Raw genomic sequence first — 19,558 nt, forward strand, 5'->3', positions numbered from 1 at the left:
CCAACCCACACTGTATCCGAGCCACACTGTATTTGACCCGCACTGTAACCTGCACTTTATCCGGCCCACGCTATATTTGACCCACAATATATACAACTCAGTGACCTGTACTGTATCTTACCTGCACTGTATCTCGCACTGTATCTGATGTGCACTGTATCTGACCCTGCACTGTAGCCAACCCTTGCTGTATGTGACACGCACTGTATCCAACCTGCACTGTAGCCTACACAGTATCTAACCCACACTGCATTCAACCCGCACTCTGACATGAACTGTATCCCTCATTGTATCCGACTTACACTGTATCTCGCACTGTATCCAACCTTGCACTGTAGCCAACGTGTACTAAATCCTAACTGCACTCCGACCTACACTGTATCCAACCCACACTGTATCCAACCCGCACTGTAACCTTCACTGTATCCTAACCACACTGTATCCGACCCGCACTGTATACACTATATACAAACCCGCAATAAATTCTACCTACACTGTATCCAACCTGCCCTTTACCCACCTGCACTGTACCTGACCCACTTTCTATCATCCAACCTGCACTCTAACCCGCACTGTGTTTGACCGAGACTGTATTCGACCAGCACTGTAACCTGGTCAATATTTAACTGTGTGTTCCAAAGTATTCCTCACTGTACTATGCAGGTACAGAATAATGTTTTTTGTGATTGGTGAGATTTTAGGGACAAAATGGCTGATTGATTTGGGCTTTATAAGGGCACAAAGTTCCAGTTATCAGTGACCCAGGGCCCCCAGGAGAGAGGTACAGTACAGACTGGGCACTGAGAATAGGCATGTGCTGGGGGCAGGTGCACTTGTGTAGGGGGCATCAATGTCTGTTGTTGCTATGTTACATATGGTTTCGGGTTTTACTCAGGAAATACCTGTGTTGGGTTGTTATCTATTGATAGTACTTGTGAGTTGCTTTGATTGGTTATTGCTAATAAAGTACTAATTTGTAAAACATTTTTAAACAGAAATAACTGCCGTGTGTTTGTGCCGCTGCTCTGTTGCTTAGTTTAGCCAGCCAGGCTTTGGCCTGAACAATGGGGGGAAATTTAGAGTAGATTGTAGATGTGATAAACATCTCCGATCATTTATTCTGACATGGGGGGATGCCCAGCACAGGGATAGTCTGCCTCACGTCAGGCCCTGCCCCCCTTCCATTGTGCAATTCTTTTGTACTTGGCGAGTAGCTCCCTACCTGTGCCATGGTGATTAACTACCTACCACCGCATTCTGGGTCACAGCGGCTGTGTGTGATGTCTCACAGCCCCCCAGCTCGTCCCCCCCAATGGTCCAGGCATGCCGCCATTGCCTCGACCATAACCAGCCAATGGCGTTCTAATGCCATTGACATGCCCCGTCCCACCCCATGACCGCCTCTGTCTGTCAATCAGGTAGAGGCTAGTGCAGCCAGTGAGATGCTGATAGCATCTCACTGGGCTCCTGGGGTGAGCACGCGCAGTCGAGCTGCTTGCTTGTGCGCACTCCACAAAGTATTTCAGACTGCGATCGCTGCTGCTGCAGTGAGGTGGTCAAAAGTGACTGGAAATGAATGTTATTGAGGTTAATAATATGGTAGGAGCAAAAACACCCCCAAATTCTGTTATTTAGCTGTTTTGATTTAAAAAAAGAAAAAGAAAAATCCAGATCCAAAACCAAAACCCGAAAGGGTGGTTTTGGCAAAACCAATGCAGATCCAAAACACGAAAGGAGATCCAGATCCAAAACATACATCCCGAAAAGTGTCTGGTGCACTACTCTAAAATTAAGTATGAAGTCCTGGTGGAGAGGAGAACTCTGAGAGTGTCAAGGTGGACTAATAGCTGCGTTGACGCGGTATGGTACTGGAGTCTTGACAGCAATTCTAATAAACTCCTTTCTCCTCCTGGTTCTTTTCATATTAAATACTACTACTTCTTGCATACTGCAGATGCTGGTCGCAGGGTGACCGGCATGGACCCCCTCACCACCACCACCACCACCCCCATACTCGCCAGCTCTCCCGCAGGGCTATCCAGTACTTTTGACAAAGTTGGCCAAAGTCTCCCTCTGCAGCCTACTTTCTATGTGAAATGGGAGACCAAAAGGTTGACTGATGTGATTTGCTTTGGATTGTGTCATTGCAACCCTGCCTCCCACTGCAAAATGATGTGAATCATGGCTTGGAAAAGCAGGGAGAGGGCCTCAATGGCACATAGCCCCACTCCCGCTGTAAAATATTTGTAATCGTGGCTTCAACCAGTGGGGGGTCGGAGTTACAATAATACATTTGCGGCACTCTTCCCCACACAAAATGTACAAGGTTGCCATCTCTGAAATTCTCCCTGAAAGGGTTATAAAAGTTGGACGTATGGCTGTTCCTGCACTGCACACTCTGCACCCTAGCCATAGATAACAATGAACCCCCTGGGTGATGGGGAGGCATGGCCAAATCCTGGGACATCACCACAGCATTCTATAAAATTACAAATAACAACTACTAGTCATGTCCCTGAGAATGGGGTATTCTTCCTCCTGTACAACTGACCGGTAACACTGACAGGTCCCTTAATACAGCCCAGGCCTGTGTAATTACTGCTCACTCGCGGCATGCCTGCCTTCGCACATTGTTAAAACGTCATAGGGAATGAAAATGATATGTTTTTTTTTATTAACACTGATTTTGCATTTGTTTTTTACACACCTGTGACATTCAATGCCCTTTGTTTTGTTTTTTTCTCACAAGATCATTTATTCAGTGATGTTGGGCACATATTCACTTGGACTGGTAACTCCAAATTTAGAAAGTATTAGAAGTGCACGCACAGCAGCCTTTGAGCTATACAAAATCATAAACAAGGTAAAAGCCGTTAAAGTACTTGAAGAGGGAAAAACAGGGTGACTGTTGTATTTAATGCTGTTGTAACCATGAGTAATGAAGGGAGGAAAAGAGGAAATGCAACCCTAAAATGGGGTTAACATAGGTATCATTCCTAAATAAAGTATACAGTAACAGTAATGTATGAGCGGGAAGTGTGATAACCCTGCAAAGGCAACAATTGTGCCATGTGGCCACAAATATGGACCCCCGTGCTGCCCAGAAGGGAGGCAGGCAGAGGAAATACATAAACGACTGTCAAAGTGTAAACAGAATTTATATATATATATATATATATATATATATATATGAAAAAAGGGGGAGGGGGATGAGGGATATATAGCGACCACGGTGTCAGTGCAATAAGTGTAAAATTGCCAGTTCTATACAATAAATAGTATTTATTAACGTACAATTGAGCAGAAAAGAAACATTTAAAAAAAATGGGACAACAATAAAAATACAACTGAACTAAAAAGCACTTAAATGAATTATATAAAACAACAGTAAAAGCAAGTATTAAGGTTTTTTTCCTTATCTTAAATGGGTAGAGTGCTGCCTGATATGCATACTGTATAAACTGTACATTAGTGGCAGTGGCGAGGCAGCTGCACGTCCAGCGTGTGGGGTCCGGGAACCGTCACCTGTGCATTGGCTCCAATGAGGGGCATGCGACTAGCAGGAGTAAAGCTCATGCGGCGAGAGAGAGCCGTTGGGAGAAGAGGAGCGGCGAGAGCCATCTTGTGAGGTTACCCGGAGTGGCGCCTGAGAAAGGTGGATTGGGACGGAGTCTGGTGATCTACGCTGCGGCCAGAGCATCTCTATACCTCCAGGCGGCTGATTACCGGAGGCGGAGACAAGACGGAGCTAGGCGGGGACAAGGAGGAGCTGGGCAGGAGCAGAGAACTCCTAGCTGAAGGACACATTGCCTGGGAGACTATCCTGGGGGAGTGGTGACGCAGCACTGGGGTGGATCCTCACGTCCATCAAAGGTGAGAAGGCACACCAATCTCGGCAAGACCCTGCCTCCTGCTTGACAGGCATCCAGCAGCTGATTTTAACAGAGGATTATAGAAATTAGGGTGAAGCCTTAGCAGCCCTCTCCTACAGGACAGCATAGCAGTGTATTGGAAGGACCAGCAGTAGATTGCACAGCCAGGTCCAGGCCAGCACTAATTCCCCATACGCAGCATCTATTGCTACTTTAGTAGAATACCTGTGTAATTAATCTACAGAGGACCTGACTGATATTCACAGTTAGGGAGACCTCCGTGTTGCATGGGAAGTGAGACGCTGTAGATTGGAGCAGTGCAGACATTTGGGGGGGTCATTCCGAGTTCGCTCGTTAGCAGTTTTTAGAAGCCGTGCAAACGCTATGCCGCCTCCCACTGGGAGTGTATTTTAGCTTAGCAGAAGTGCAAAATGAAAGGATCTCAGAGCGGCTACAAAATATTTTTGTGCAGTTTCAGAGCAGCTCCAGACCTACTCAGCGCTTGCGATCACTTCAGATCGTTCGCCCAGCCACGCCTGTGTTTTTCCTGGTATGCCTGTGTTTTTTTCGAACACTCCCTGAAAATGGTCAGTTGACACCCAGAAACGCCCTCTTCCTGTCAATCACTCTGCGGCCAGCAGTGCGACTGAAATGCTTCGCTAGACCTTGTGTGAAACTACATTGTTCATTGTAATAGTATGACGAGCGTGCGCATTGCGCCGCATACGCATGCGCAGAAGTGCCATTTTTTTGCCTGATTGCTGCGAACGATAGTAGCTAGCAATAAACTCGGAATGACCCCCTTGGAGTAGCTGAAGTCTTGGTCAAAATCGTAGCTTGAAGTAGTGCATTTATTGCTCGCAGGGAAAGGAAAAAACTGCAAAGCTCTCTGGATAAGTGAAACCGTCTGTTTCCAATATACTCTAACTTTTACTCATCGTATTGCGTAAAGACCTTATGCCGTGCACGCGTAACTTTATATATAGCTAGCTATATACATATGCTAAGGTAAAACGGTGCCCCAACGGTTGATCTATTGTGATTGTAATAGTAATTGTACCCGTATTCTGAGTGTAATTGTTCTGTTATACAAGTTAATGAGATAACCGCTTACAATTCTTTGCAGCAGGGGAAGTTTAACTGAAGCATTCCAGTAGAATAAATAATCCTGTGTTAAAATTGTACCATTAGTGTTTGTAAGCATTATATGCTAAGTTCCATCGTATTGTCTGCTCCGGTGGGAACTTAGCCCCATAGAATCCAGCAATACTCTCGACCTGAGGGTATCACAAAAGGCTACCATTGATATGAGGTGAAAAAAGTCTAAGATTCCTTTATGTACAACTAAAAGAGCATATACAGTATCATCTGCTTATTGATTGATATATGTATAGCGTACATGCTGTACTTAAGGTTTAAAAAGCATTCATTCACACATTGGTTGCCAGTGCTGACAGAAAGCTCTAGAAGTGTTTCTCCCTCAACCCCCACCACCACCTGTCTATCACTGTCTGTGAGGTAACTGCCAGAGCTTTCAGTGGGAAAACAGCTGCTTCATGATAGGTGTCACGGCTGAGATTGTTTGTAATCCGGATTAGTACTGGACACTTGGTTCGGTCTTGAGTGCAGTGGACAGAATCAGGCTTGCCTAATGAAAGATCTGCTCATCCAGACGTGGCAGTCAGGAAGTATACACTATGAGGGAAGGTGACCAGCTATGAGTACTGGGAACCACCAGTGCAATGGGTAGCTGGGTAGTCACCTAATGGGGAGTCACGTGAGAACTGGTGAGTTAACAGAATGCATGGAGAATCAGCGATGCAGGAAAGTCACAGATCACTGGCTAAAACCAGTGGGATATCCGTCAACGAGGCCAAGGACAACAGCAATGACTGTGGAGGAAGCTTGAGGTCATCAGCAATAACTGTAGATGAAGCTGAGAATGTCGGCAGTACTTGTAGACGAAACTGAGGATGTCAGTAATACTTGTAGATGAAACTGAAACTGGGGATGTCAGCAATGACTGTGGATGAAGCTGAGGATGCCAGCAATGACTGTGGATGAAGCTGAGGACATCAGCAGTACTTAAAAATGAAGCCGAGGACGTCGGCAATGCTTGTAACCAAAGCTGAGAATGTCAGCAATACTTATAGATGAAGCCGAGTACATTGGCAATGCTTGTAACCAAAGCTGAGGATGTCAGCAATACTTGTAGATGAAGCCGAGGATGTCGGGAATGCTTGTTTCCAGATGCTGGGCAACTGAAGTAGCGCAAAAGGGATTCTGTATGCTGCACAGTGCAGTGTCAGCACTGCTGGTTTCCCAGTAGCTGTGATGTGATGGTTCTGCACAATGGATACTGTAATGTTGTAATCAGCAGTGGCAGGTTTTCCAGAAACTATGGTGTGCAACTGGAAGCTGGCAAGAACCAGCATGGGGGGTAATTCAGACCTGATCGCACACTAGGTTTTTTGATGCACTGCGATCAGGTCAGAACTGCACAAACATATGCACAGGCGCGTTGCTCGGGTACAAAGCGGATCGTTGCTGAGCAATGGGTTTTACAAAGAATCCATTTGCACAGCCGATCGCAAGGAGATTGACAGGAAGAGGACATTTGTGGGTGGCAACTGACCGTTTTCAGGGAGTGGTTGAAAAAACACATGCGTGTCCAAGCATTTGCATGGCGGGTGTCTGACGTCAATTCCGGTCCTGGACAGGCTGAAGTGATCGCAGCGGCTGAGTAAGTCCTGGGCTACTCAAAAACGGCAAAAGATGTTTTTGTACCACTCGACTGCCCATGCGATCACACACTTTCATAGCTAAAATACACTCCCCTGTAGCCGGCAACTATCTGATTGCACCGCTGCCAAAAACTGCAAGCGAGCGATCACGTCTGAATTAGGTCCAAAGTCTCTAAGGCTGCCAGGGATATAGGATAGTCCCTCTGGATCACTGGAGGGCTTCCAGTGAATCTGGAGATGCCTGGATGTAGTGGCAGCGATGGCTCTTTAAATTATCAAGGAGTCAGGCAGTGCGGGAAATGGCAACCTGCAGTGAGTCTATTACCAGCAGGAGATACTGGTGCTCACTCCAGGCTGTGAGACACTAAAGCACTGACAGCTTGCTAGTGCTTGAGACCTGGAACTTATACCCAGTGCTTACAGCTGAGTGGATGAGCGGCTCACATGATGCAGAATTGAATCCGGATTGGACCCTGGAAGTTCAGCTGACCAGGAACTGTCATGGCGACGTCCATAGCTGATTTTGGTGTAAACTCCGGCGTGGTGTGTGCATAGACAGGCATTAATGGCCACAGATCCTGAGAGCACAGGAAGGTATATCTGGTAACCACTAAACTTGTGGATGCTGGCACGGAAGTATAGGACAGCATGAGAGTCCTCAATAATTGCTATGCAGGCACACCATGCAGAGTCTTGCTGAGTTCTGAATTTACACAGAAGGTTAATCAATACAGATGCACTCGTTAGCAGAGAGTGAGCTCAACCCACATAGAACTCATGATACTGGTGAGCTGTTTGTCCCAGCCAGCAGAAAACATGCAGGTTACAGGACTGATGGCAGAGGTAAATCACCAAATGATATGATTTTAGTCAGGATGTGACAATAGGAGACAGAGGGGTCATGTGACAGGGGAGCCAGGAGTATATAAGAAAACTCTAGAAGTGCTTGTGTGCCCCCCACCTCCCCCCCCCCCCCCCCCACACACACACACACACACACACACACCAACACCACCTGTCAATCACTGTCTGGGCGGGATGCGTTAATGGCGTGGGGCGGCAGAGGCGAGGGGATGCGGCGGCCGGCCATAAGAAGCCCATAGGCTTCTATAGGGTATCGCCATCTAAAGATAATGATACCCTCAGTGGCGAAATCCCGCCAGCCGGGGGTTAGTACATATGAAATTGCAGTAAAACCCCCGAAAACGGTAGTTTTACTGAATTTTCCCTTTAGTACATCCCGTCCTCTGTGACGTAACTACCAGAGCTTTCGGTGGGAAAACAGCTGTTTCCTGATAGGAGACAGAGGGGTCATGTGACAGGGGAGCCACGAGTATAAAAGAGCTGACAGCCACTCTCCTGTCAAAGTGCCAGAGTATAGAGTCAGGGGAGTGGCTGCAGGCAGCAGCAGCTAGCCGGGAGAACGAGTGAATAATCAGCTTGAGGGTGAAATCTAAATATGTACATTACACCCCTCACCTTCATAGTTTAGGAGTATTGCTGACACAATCTTTTACTGATTGCCAGCCACTCTGCTGTGTCATGACAGGCAGCTGAGCTATTGCTCAGAATCAGAGGCTTACACTTTCATGTATTATAATGGATGCTGGCTATCAAACTTATTACTAATTATATAAGAACCATATAGTGGCTGAATGCAGTATTGACTTTTAAACTTCAGACATTGGCCCTCATTCCGAGTTGTTCGCTCGGTGTTTTTCATCGCATCGCAGAGAGAATCCGCTTAGTGCGCATGCGCAATGTTCGCACTGCGACTGCGCCAAGTAACTTTACTATGAAGAAAGTAAGTTTACTCACGGCTTTTTCATCGCTCCGACGTTCGCATTGTGATTGACAGGAAATGGGTGTTACTGGGCGGAAACACGGCGTTTTAGGGGCGTGTGGCTGAAAACGCTACCGTTTCCGGAAAAAACGCAGGAGTGGCCGGAGAAACGGTGGGAGTGCCTGGGCGAACGCTGGGTGTGTTTGTGACGTCAGCCAGGAACGAAAAGCACAGAACTGATCGCACAGGCAGAGTAAGTCTGAAGCTACTCAGAAACTGCTAAGTCGTTTGTAATCGCAATATTGCGAATACATCGGTCGCACATTTAAGAAGCTAAGATACACTCCCAGTAGGCGTAGGCTTAGCGTGTGTAACTCTGCTACATTCGCCTTGCGAGCGAACAACTCGGAATGAGGGCCATTAAACAGCCTACTGCCCAGTCAACTCTCTTGCAAAGCTAATCTTCGTCTCATCTGGGACAGTGTTGTACAGGTTGAGTATCCCATATCCAAATATAAACCTCCTAATGATACTCTGTGGACCCATTCATTCAAAGTAAAGCATTCATTACCTCTAATACCAAGAAATAATGACACAGAGACTTGAATTTGGCAGAAAATTGCTAGCTATTTATTGTACCCTAACCAGTAGCAAACCTGTAAATTGAACATTTTGTTAACATGCCGATTCAGCCGGCATATGGTGGCAGAAAAAAGAACGGCTCTATTGAACTGACGCTAACCTTAAAAACGTTAAAATTCAAAACTATCCTAATTTAAATACAAACTATAAAATCGGTAATAGGTGCCCAACTCAACCCCCACGGTGACTACCCACCCTGATGGGTGCCTGCCGCTGCCCCCGGACGGGTGGTCGAGCAGCCCTAAAAGTCGATGGAGGTGAGTGCACCTAAACCACACTAAACTGTAAATCACTACAGCTAACAAGACAAACTACAACCTGCCGTTCTTTTCCACCAACAGCAAAAGACTCCTCCCCAGAGTCTTCGCACTGCCACTATAAACTCAACCTAACTCCTGCAACACTAGAAACAGATCATCCAGGAAAAGCATCATCCCCTCATTGGACAGATGCACACCATCAGGCTGAAAAAAGTGACTGTCTCGGAACCGAATCCTAGGGTAGCAAACCACTTTGCCTCCGTGGGACAACACCCACTTCGCCACCGCGCCATTCACCTTCTGCCTGGCCTCATCAATCGGGCGACCATCCGCCACTCGTCACCAACTCAACCTTGGCACCATAATAGAGAACACCAAGACACAATTGGTCCATGCTGCGCCTACACTTACCAGATCCTTTATCATGGCTCACCGCAGCTCCAAAGATGTCCTCTTCCCCAGGTCGTTGCCACCTAAATGGACAACCAGCACCCTAGGGACTCCATGCTCGCTGGCCTGACTAATCTACTCTTCAGATCTTTCCACATCATCCCCCGCCAACCAAGCCAGCGAACGCCATGAGCCCTAGGAAACATCTGTGCCCCCTCCGATGCCAAAAACCTGGCTGCCCAGTATACACAAGAGTGGCCAACCACCCAGATAGCCAAATCATCTTCTACCCAACCTGAAGAGAAGGAAAGGGGTAAAAAATTGGTTACTAAGTATCTAAAGCAGTGTTTATTAAACGCATTAACCTGAAGGATCTGCCAAAAGAAAAATTGTATTTTGTTTATTGCAGAAGTCACGGCCTAGCTGATCTGCACAATCTTCCGGCCAATTTGAAGCAGAACATAAACACAATGGGAAAAATCAAATTAAAATAAGAAAATAAACGGGGGGGGGGGAACGGGAAAAACATGTAAGAACTTAGCTGGAGGTGAAAGCGTAAAAACCTGCTGAGGGACTTTGACTAGAACTGATCAGCCGAATTGTAGATTAGAATTCAGTCCGTCAAGTCAGGCACAAAATCGCAAAAGAACTCCAGACCCCCGCTGCCAGCAGCGGCGAGTAGCTAATCCCTGAGTAGGATAAACAGAGGAGACCAAACCGATACACACAAGGACGTAGTGAACTGTACAACAGGACTTATACAACTACAAATAACCAAAACCACATTTAAGCAAACAACTCATGCAACGGGGCGAATATATCGTCTGTAACTTGACGACTTCCATCGCCCCACTGCCTGGATTTCAGCGACGGAAAACCCTGCCGACGCAGCCGACGTCGCGGCCCCGATGCGGAAGGAATGCGTCCCGAAAGTAGCGGGTGGAAGGCCCAAGCTCGCCAGACAGCGACCCAGCATCCAACGAAACTGATATTCCGTCACTGGCAGACAGTCATAATGAAGCAACCACGACCCCCGACCATCGGCCGTACTGCCGCATACTGAACTGCCAACCTCACTGGGCAAATGCTCTCCTCGAGCGCCGGAACCAAGGTGACCCATCGACCTCTACCTACTTGGTCCATCTTAGAGTGCCGAAATCTGCACAGCAAAAACCTCTCACCCACCACCACGTCCTCGAAAAGCATGCACGAATCTGCTCGCTTAGAAGGCGCCACCAGCTCCGAAACCCGAAAGGCACCGTGATAAGCCATTGAGAACGCCAAACTGAACAGCAGCGACTCAAAAATGGACGACGCGATACCGCCAACCGCCATGATGACAGCCGGAAGCAAGGCCGCATCAATGGGCCGCCTCCTAACAGGTGGCGTCGGCGCCACATGCGCCCATCCCTTCATCGCCTTAAGCAGAATCCCGCTCTTTGTCACGTTAGGGACACCCTTGATTTTGTTAAAGAACGAAATACCAGTCAAGTACCGGGACACCACCGCTCTGGACCTACCCGTAACAAACAGCTGGCAAATAAAAGAAAGCATCATCCGATGCCCGCTCTTACCATGTTGACTTCGTCCTCGGACAAACTCCTCCCACTCACTCCAAGCTTGTCCGCAAGCCTTGAGCGTGTTTGGAGCGACTGACCGCATCGCTAGACCCTCCAGTCCGGCCCGATCACCTGCCAGATATAACCGGGATATTGAAAACCATGCTCATCGGCCTCGGGTGCCAACAAACAAAACCTCTCCCACTGATCTCGTGACAATGCATCGGCAATTCCGTTCTCCAGCCCAGGCACATGCTGCGCGCGGAACCACACATTCCTATGCAAGCATGTCAAGAGCAACTGCCCCAGCACCCCCCTCAGGACCACCAGCGACTTCGCCCTTTGGTTATTTATCGCATGCACCACGCCCAGATTGTCACATCTAAACAAGATGCTGCGATGCGCCAGCCGATCGCCCCAAACCTCCAGCGCCACCATAATGGGAAAAAGCTCCAGCAGCAAAAGGTCCTTAGTTAAACCCTTGCGATGCCATTCCGCCGGCCACGAGGCCGCGCACCAAGATCCCTCCAGATAGCAACCGAACCCAGAGGAACCCGCTGCATCGGTAAACAGCTGCAGCCCAGCGCTGTCGACTGTTGGGGCCTGCCATATACACACCCCGTTGAAGTCCTCCAGGAATGAGGCCCATACAGCCAAATCCCTCTTAATCTCGGAGGACAAGCGCACGAAATGATGTGGTCTGGCACACTCCGCAGTCGCCCTTTCCAGCATCCGGCAGAAAACCCGGCCCATCGGGATTACCCGACAAGCAAAGTTCAAAATGCCCAGCAAGGACTGCGCCTGCCGCAGAGTGACTTTGCGCGACCGTTCGAACCGGCAGATAGCCTCGCGGAGCTTCGCACCTTGTCCGGAGGCAGTCAACACGATCCCGCCACCGTGTCGATTTCTATCCCCAAAAATGACAAACAGGAGACCGATCCCTCTGTTTTATCCTCGGCCACGGGAACACCGAAGTGAAAAAACAGAGCTCGGATGCTGAACAGCAAGTCGCCGCACCGTGGTGAATTTGTTGGACCCACACACAGGAAGTCATCGAGGTAATGGGCGAACCCGTGACCCCCTGACGAAGACTCCACGCACCAATGTAGGAATGTGCTAAACCGTTCGAAAAACGAGCAGGAAACGGAACATATCATCGGCAAACACTTGTCGATGAAATACTCAGCTCCAATCCGAAAACCCAGGCCCGTAACTGCGGACCAGCTCTAGCGCCTCGTCAAACGACTGATACACCACCGAGCAATGAGCCGGCGGTATAGCGTCGTTGAACGACGACCCCGACGGGTAAAAAAGATGCTGAATGAGCCTAAAAGCACCTGGAGTCTTCTTGGGGACCACCCCCACTGGGGAGATGACCAAGTCATCCACCGGGGGTGAGATAAACGGTCCCTCCATCCTGCCCAGCCTAACCTCCTTATCCACTTTCACCTGCAGAACCGACAGCAAGGCACGAGCAGACTGGAGATTCCGTTGGGCCCGAACTGAAACCTTGCTCGCAACAGGCAAGCGAAAACCAAAACGAAAACCGTAAAACAAAAACTGCGTGTCCACCCTATGTGGATACGACTCCAACCACTTGCCCATTGTATCCAAATTAACTGGCGTTGGAGCTCTGCGGAGCGCTCCCGCTTGTGCCAGGTCTTGGGTAATTTTGCTTACCCCGGGCACCCTGGCGACTGCCTTTAAAGCAGGTAGAGGCTGGGTGGGAGCCGCCACATTGCAAGCACAAATGTCGAAACCGACACTGCTTGCCGAAGGAACGGGACGCATTGTTAAAAGCGAAGCATTTCCCTTTTGCGACGGCCTGCCCCCCTCCGCGGACGGCCTACCTACCTGTCTTACCCGATCCGCCGTCCGCGCCGGTCCCTTGGGCAGACGACACTGCGCGGTGCCCGTCCGCCCCCGGAATCCGGGGCTCCCTAGCCTGTTGAGAAGCCCGGGTGACTTGGAGCCAGACTTCCATGTCCTTGCAACCAAAGTCTATCACCTGCAAGCAGTCCTGCTTTTCCCGGAATTTCTCGTCATACATCCGCCATTTGATGCCCGACGATGTTCGCTGCATATCGTGTATTAAATGAAGGTATATCTAATGACGTTCATATGCTCGTCCGGCCTATCTTCCAGGTAACAAGCCGCGAAGACACAAAAACCGGCAAGCCAGTTGTCGAAGGTACGGAATGCCTCGGCCCCGATACCCTTCTTCGCTGACGCCGACTTATAGTACTTTTTTGCGTCCTTCGTCAAGACGAACATATCAACGTAATCCCCCCTGCAGATTTTCCTACGGCAGCTGTCCCTCAGTCCCCGCATCACGGCAGTGTAATCGCAGTGGACTACCCCAGGCAAGTCGCGGCGCTTCTTGGCCCAGCGAGCGTCCTCGCTAAGCCGCTTCCGTCTCTTCCGTCTCTCCTGCTGACCCGCCACCCTCTTGGCGTATTTCGTTGCGTGCTTTTTCGCCCTAGTCGTACTACTGACTTCGGACGCTGGCGACGACAGAGAAGAAGAGGACGAGCTGCGAGAACTTGAATTAGAGCGCGTGCTGGAGCCGACCCCAACTGCTCCACCTCACCTGATGCCGTCAACTGCTCGGACATGGAATCCTCCGGTGTGGCAAATGCGATATCCTCGTCCTCGGTCCCCACCATCTCCACTTCTCCGCGATCACCTGAAGAAGAAGACAGAGCAAAGGACCCAGACAACAATCACGGCGCATGCCTAGCACCCCGGGGCGCAGGCGTCCCCGCTTCGCGCCCCTTTTCGTCCAGCACGGCACGATGATCCAGCTGTGCCGCAGCCACCCCCAGCTCTCGGCAAGTGCGAGCCACCCGTTGCGCCGCCGACACCGCCCGTGTACCGGACCCGCCTGCTATTGCATGCGAGCCGGAACACCTTGCTACCCCCGGGGATGCGGCCGCGGCCAGTGGCCCCCATGCCGCCACCACCGTTGACAGGGCCGACGCCAGTGTTCCGGAGGGGTCCTGACCACCCCAGAACTCGTCGCTGTCCCCCGCGGGTTCCCCTGCCGGTGTCTGCGTGCGCCTTCCTGCCCGACGCCCGACAGGCGCCAACCGGAGCCCAGACTAATCCGGTGGGGAACCGGCAGCGCCTACCAGCGGCCCGGTCCCCCACCAGTCACTTCTCTCCCCTTGTGACTGCCCTAAGGCGTCAGCGTTTTCCCCCCCATCAAATCCCCCGCATGCACCCTCCCCCTGCAGGCCGGAGCTCCCTCCGCCCGCTGGGAGGGCACCGCGGCGTGACTGCCTGCTGTCATGTGCAGCACTGCTGCCTCTGTCACCCATCCTGTTACTCCCCGTCCCCTGCTACCCGCCGGACTCCGGCTGCCAGGGAGTGAGCTGGGGAGACAGGGAGACCAGCGGCCTCGTGCGTGCGGCCTGCCTCTCCCCACCACTAAGCCCCCGGCCGTGCTGTCTTCTGCCTCTGAAGGACGAGACCCCGTGACGGGCCGCCACCGCCCGCCTGCTCAACCCCCCTCGCCTGGCACCGCTTCCCGGCCACGACGAGGGGGGAAGAGACTGGGGACGATTCCGTCGACGGCCACCCACCGCGGCGCGCATGTGCGCACCCGTGGGCACCCGGCACTGAGGCTTCCGCTGTACCCGGAGGTGCAGGCTGATGCCCGTCCACCTCCGGGCGTCCTGCCTGCATCACCTGCCCTCCCCGCCGCCCGTCCGGCAAAACCGGCCCGGCACTCAGCGGCCAGGAAGACCGGGTCCGCCGCGCTCCATCCCTACCCGCGCCTCCGCAGGCCCCAGAGGACGAGAAGCCATCCACAGGGCCAGCCAGCCCGTCCTCGGGCCCAGACCCGCCGCCTGATGAGCGGTAACGGGCTGGGGTCCCAGCGGAACAGCGAGGGCGGGATGCAGCCATGACACACAATAATGTATATAAAGGGAAGTGGCTTGTATTAACTGATTTAAAATAGAACAACAGGCCAAACAATGGGGAGAATCTGCTATGCAGCACTCACCCAGGCAATTCAGCAGCAAGAGAGACCAAGCTGGCCTAGCATTCCCTATATATATTAACCCTCCCCCTTTTCCAAAGGCTGTACTTTCCTCACAGCTAGGTCCACCCCTCACAGGATGTTTAACTCTTTCCATTCCTGTGCAGTCATTTCTCTCTCCTTCTGAAATACGGAATATTCCGAAATACAGACCTTTTTGAGTGAGATAGTGAAACCTTTGTTTTTTGATGGCTCAATGTACACAAACTTTGTTTAATACACAAATGTATTAAAAATATTGTATTAAATGACCTTCAGGCTGTGTATAAGGTGTATATGAAACAAATGAATTGTGTGAATGTAGACACACTTTGTTTAATGCACAAAGTTATAAAAAATAGTGGCTAAAATGACCTTCAGGCTGTGTGTATAAGGTGTATATGAAACATAAATGCATTCTGTGCTTAGATTTAGGTCCCATCACCATGATATCTCATTATGGTATGCAATTATTCCAAAATACGGAAAAATCCCATATCCAAAATACCTCTGGTCCCAAGCATTTTGGATAATGGATACTCATATTGCAATGAGGATCATTATGAGCATGGCCTTGTACAACTTCAGAACTACACATATATTTTCCCACTGTAGTCCAGAGACCATACTGTACTGAGCATATAAAAATACATTACAGTAAAAAAAGTAAATTAGCATAGCATATAATTGATTAAAAAAAAAAAAAACTAACTTGGGTAAAGAGAAAAAGGTGTGATATTGTGAGTTGTCCGATATCTGATGTTATTATTGGTATATTATTATTGGTATATTACTCAATATAGACTTTTTTATTTTTCTACTACATTGTCCGTTTTTTATATCAGTTTCGCCCAATCGATAGTGGGTCCACCGAGGGACACAAGCCAGACAAATTAATTGGTCATATTGAATTTAAGAACATTCACTTTGCTTACCCTACTCGTCCAGATATACAAGTATGTATTTAAATAATATTTTTATATTTATTAATAAGACCTATTAATATTGATATTAAATGTCTGCATTGATTCAAAATTTTAGATTCTCAGTGGTCTGAACCTAAAGGTACCATCTGGAAAGACCATTGCTCTTGTTGGCACAAGTGGCTGTGGGAAAAGCACAACCATTCAGCTACTACAGAGGTTCTATGATCCAATAGAAGGAGAGGTATGATATAACTTTTTGTATAAGAATAACATATTATGGCCAAATCAGGTATTAGAAAAATAATCTAAAAGTGGATCCTTGAGTACGCCCAATGATAGGAGTAAATATGGATTGGGTCCACCTGTCTATATGTCCCAGCTGCTACAATAGTGGCACAGGTTTAAACCATGCACTGCTCCCTGGAATTTGATTAAGTTGCGACTTAGTGTCAGTGCAGGGGACCCCGGTGGAACAGGACAAAGAACATGCCAAAGCAAAAGCTTGCAGGAACCCTAAGGTAAATAAACAAATCCATTAGTAATTGGTTGGAGATTGGAGCTTGGAGGAAGTGGAAACAAAAAGCTTGTTATGAAGGTGTGTTTAAATAGAAAATTGTCTGCATATCTGAAAAGGAAAAAAAAAGTAATGTTACATTTGCTAGAAAGCAAGTGTTTGAAATCATAAGTGCTGAGTACTTTTCCCTTTGGAGATGAAGAAAAAAATAAATATTTAAACATTTGTTCGAGTGTTTCTGCAAACATAAAAATGTTTGTAAAATTGATGCATCAGTGTGCAGCAGGGAAAGGGTTAATAGATGAAAGTCCAAGTGTATTTCTACTGATGAAAAACAATTTACTGGTAGCATTCAACACAAATGAACAGAAAATAACAAACAACCTAGCCCCCATTTAGTACACTAACTTACTTCTTCACCCCTGGCTGTCCTTGGTCAGCTAGTCTGCAACATAAGTCTCTAAAAGTTTTTCCAGTGCTGTATCTCACAGGTTCAGTATGTCACAGGCTCCAGCCAGGCTTGGCTGCCTTAACTACTCACATATACAGTCTCACTGTCTAGCCTGATTCTTTGCAGGTAGCTCTCAGGCTTTGTGTAAGGTACCTACTGGCTCACTTTGCTGGCTTCTTCCCAGTAACATGTAGCTTAGTCCCTGAGTTTGTTCACAATCCCACTTGGGCTGGACACACTGGCATTAGCTTTCTCTAGCTGTAATAGTTTAAGCCAGACTCTTTGCACTCTGCAGTTGCACCCAGAGGTGTAGAGAGCCACTCCAGGCCCTGGTAATGAATGTGGGGCCATAGGTTAAAAAAAAAATAGAATGTAAAAAAAATTATAATTATTGTAAACTTACCTTTGTTGTTTATTTTTCTTCAAAGTCCATAGGATAATGGTGGGGACCAGGAACATGGCACCAAACAGTTAAGCTTTTTGCTCCCAGGATCCACTGGTCCTTCTACCTCATCCCCACCCACAGCTCAGACTCTTCAGTTTTAGTCAACAAGCCCAAATCAGGAGTTGAAGAGAAGGGAGGAAGAATGGTATACACAGGAAACACACTCTCACAACCAGCAGATGGGAACTGAGTAACCCATTGAAGCTAGGTGCGTCAGGGTGGGTGTCCTGTGGATCCTATGGACCTCAAAGAAAAAGAGTTAACAAAGGTAAGTTTTACCATAACTCTAATTTTCTTCTTCAGAGTCCTTAGGTATCCACAGGAACGATTTTGGGTTGTCCCAAAGCAGTTAAAATTGGAAGGGGGGGTTGGAGGGGTGCTCCTACGCTGAGAGAACATTGGGTCAAACGGAGCATCTTGGGAGGCAAACATATCAAAGACATAGAACCTAAGAAACATGTGGACACAGGACTATGTGGCTTCCTTGCATAGTTGCTCTGCAGACGCCCCACGGCGTCCTGCCCACAAAGGACCCACAGATCGAGCAGAATAAGCTTTCACTGATTCCAGCCGCGGCAATCAGCCTGAGTATATACAAATCCATGAAGCTAGTGTCTGCTTACTTGCAGGCCTCTTGTGAAATCCATAAAGCATGAAGAGGGAATTATTGTTCCTGATGGAGTCAGTACATTACACAGATATTCTTAAGGCCCGGATACTACGTCTAGCGAAGCATCACCTACTGAGAGGTCCAATGACTAGAAAGTCGGGTCTACAAATTCCTCATTCAGATAGAAACTGGATACCACTGTAGGCAAATATAATTTTTTTGTTCAAAGAACAGCTCTATCTTGAGGATAAACTAGAAATGGGAAACTGCCTGAAAGTATCCCACAGTCTGCTACTCTACGTGCAGAGGCAATAGCCAACAGAACAATGTCGTGGCTGTGAGCTATTTGACGTCAACTGAAGCCAAAGGTTCAAAAGGGCACTTTTGTAAGGCCTGTAGAACAAAACATATTCCCTAAAGATATGTCCTAACCATCGACAATGGGGTAATCCATCTCTGAAACCACACTGACAGAGCAGGAATATGAAAGTTCAGAGAGGCCAGACGAAGTCCCATATCCAATCCAGCCTGAAGAAAGGCCAGGATTCCAGATACTGTGAATTTCAGAGGGTCATTACATGTGACAGCACATCATTGAAAGTACATATGCCAGACTGCAAAATATCTGAACTGAAGCTGGCTTCCTTGCCTTATGCATGGGCTGAATGACAGGCCCTGAGAAATCCTTAGATCTCAGAAAGGATGATTGAAGATCCCTGTCATCAAAGACAGGCAAGCAAAGTTCAGGTGCAGACAAGGACCCTGATACAACAGGTCTGGTCGCAGAGGAAGTGGTAGAGGATTATCTATAGACAGACTCTGGAGGTCGGTAAACCAATGACGTCTTGGCCATGCTGGCGCAATCAGTAGTATTGTGTCTCCTTTCTGGTTGAATTTGCAAATTATCCTGAAAACAGTAGGACTGAAGGGAAGAGGTACGCTAGATGAAAAGGACCCCTTCACTACAAGGGTATTCACAAATGTTGCTTTGGGGTCCCTTGTTCTGGACCCGTACACTAGAAGCTTGTGGTTGTGATCTGAGGCCATCAGGTCCACGTCTGGTAGGCCCTATCTTTCTACCAGGATTTGGAAGACCTTCGGGTGGAGAGAACATTATCCTGGGTGCACCTCGTGCTGACTGAGAAAGTCCTCTTCCCAGTTTAGAACATCAGGAATGAACACTGCAGAGATTGCAGGGTTATATAATTCTTTCCATCAGAGGATGTGCGTTACCTCTTGCATTGCCATACAACTGTGCTTATCTCCTTGGTTAACCTGTACCAGTTACCTCTTGCATTGCCATACAACTGTGCTTATCTCCTTGGTTAACCTGTACCA

At 48.5% G+C, this 19,558-nt stretch overlaps 1 protein-coding gene across 1 annotated transcript in view; it reads left to right on the forward strand.

Moving 5' to 3' along the window:
* LOC134929573 (ATP-dependent translocase ABCB1-like) overlaps positions 1-19,558 on the forward strand; it is a 723,752-nt gene that overhangs the window by 168,424 nt on the left and 535,770 nt on the right. The window contains exons 6-8 of the mRNA XM_063925164.1: positions 2,750-2,863; positions 16,120-16,230; positions 16,316-16,441. Coding sequence (XP_063781234.1) covers positions 2,750-2,863; positions 16,120-16,230; positions 16,316-16,441 — 351 coding nt within the window. The remainder of the gene's footprint in view (positions 1-2,749; positions 2,864-16,119; positions 16,231-16,315; positions 16,442-19,558) is intronic.

Source organism: Pseudophryne corroboree, chromosome 5 (genome assembly GCF_028390025.1).
Source record: "Pseudophryne corroboree isolate aPseCor3 chromosome 5, aPseCor3.hap2, whole genome shotgun sequence".
NCBI lineage: Eukaryota > Metazoa > Chordata > Amphibia > Anura > Myobatrachidae > Pseudophryne > Pseudophryne corroboree.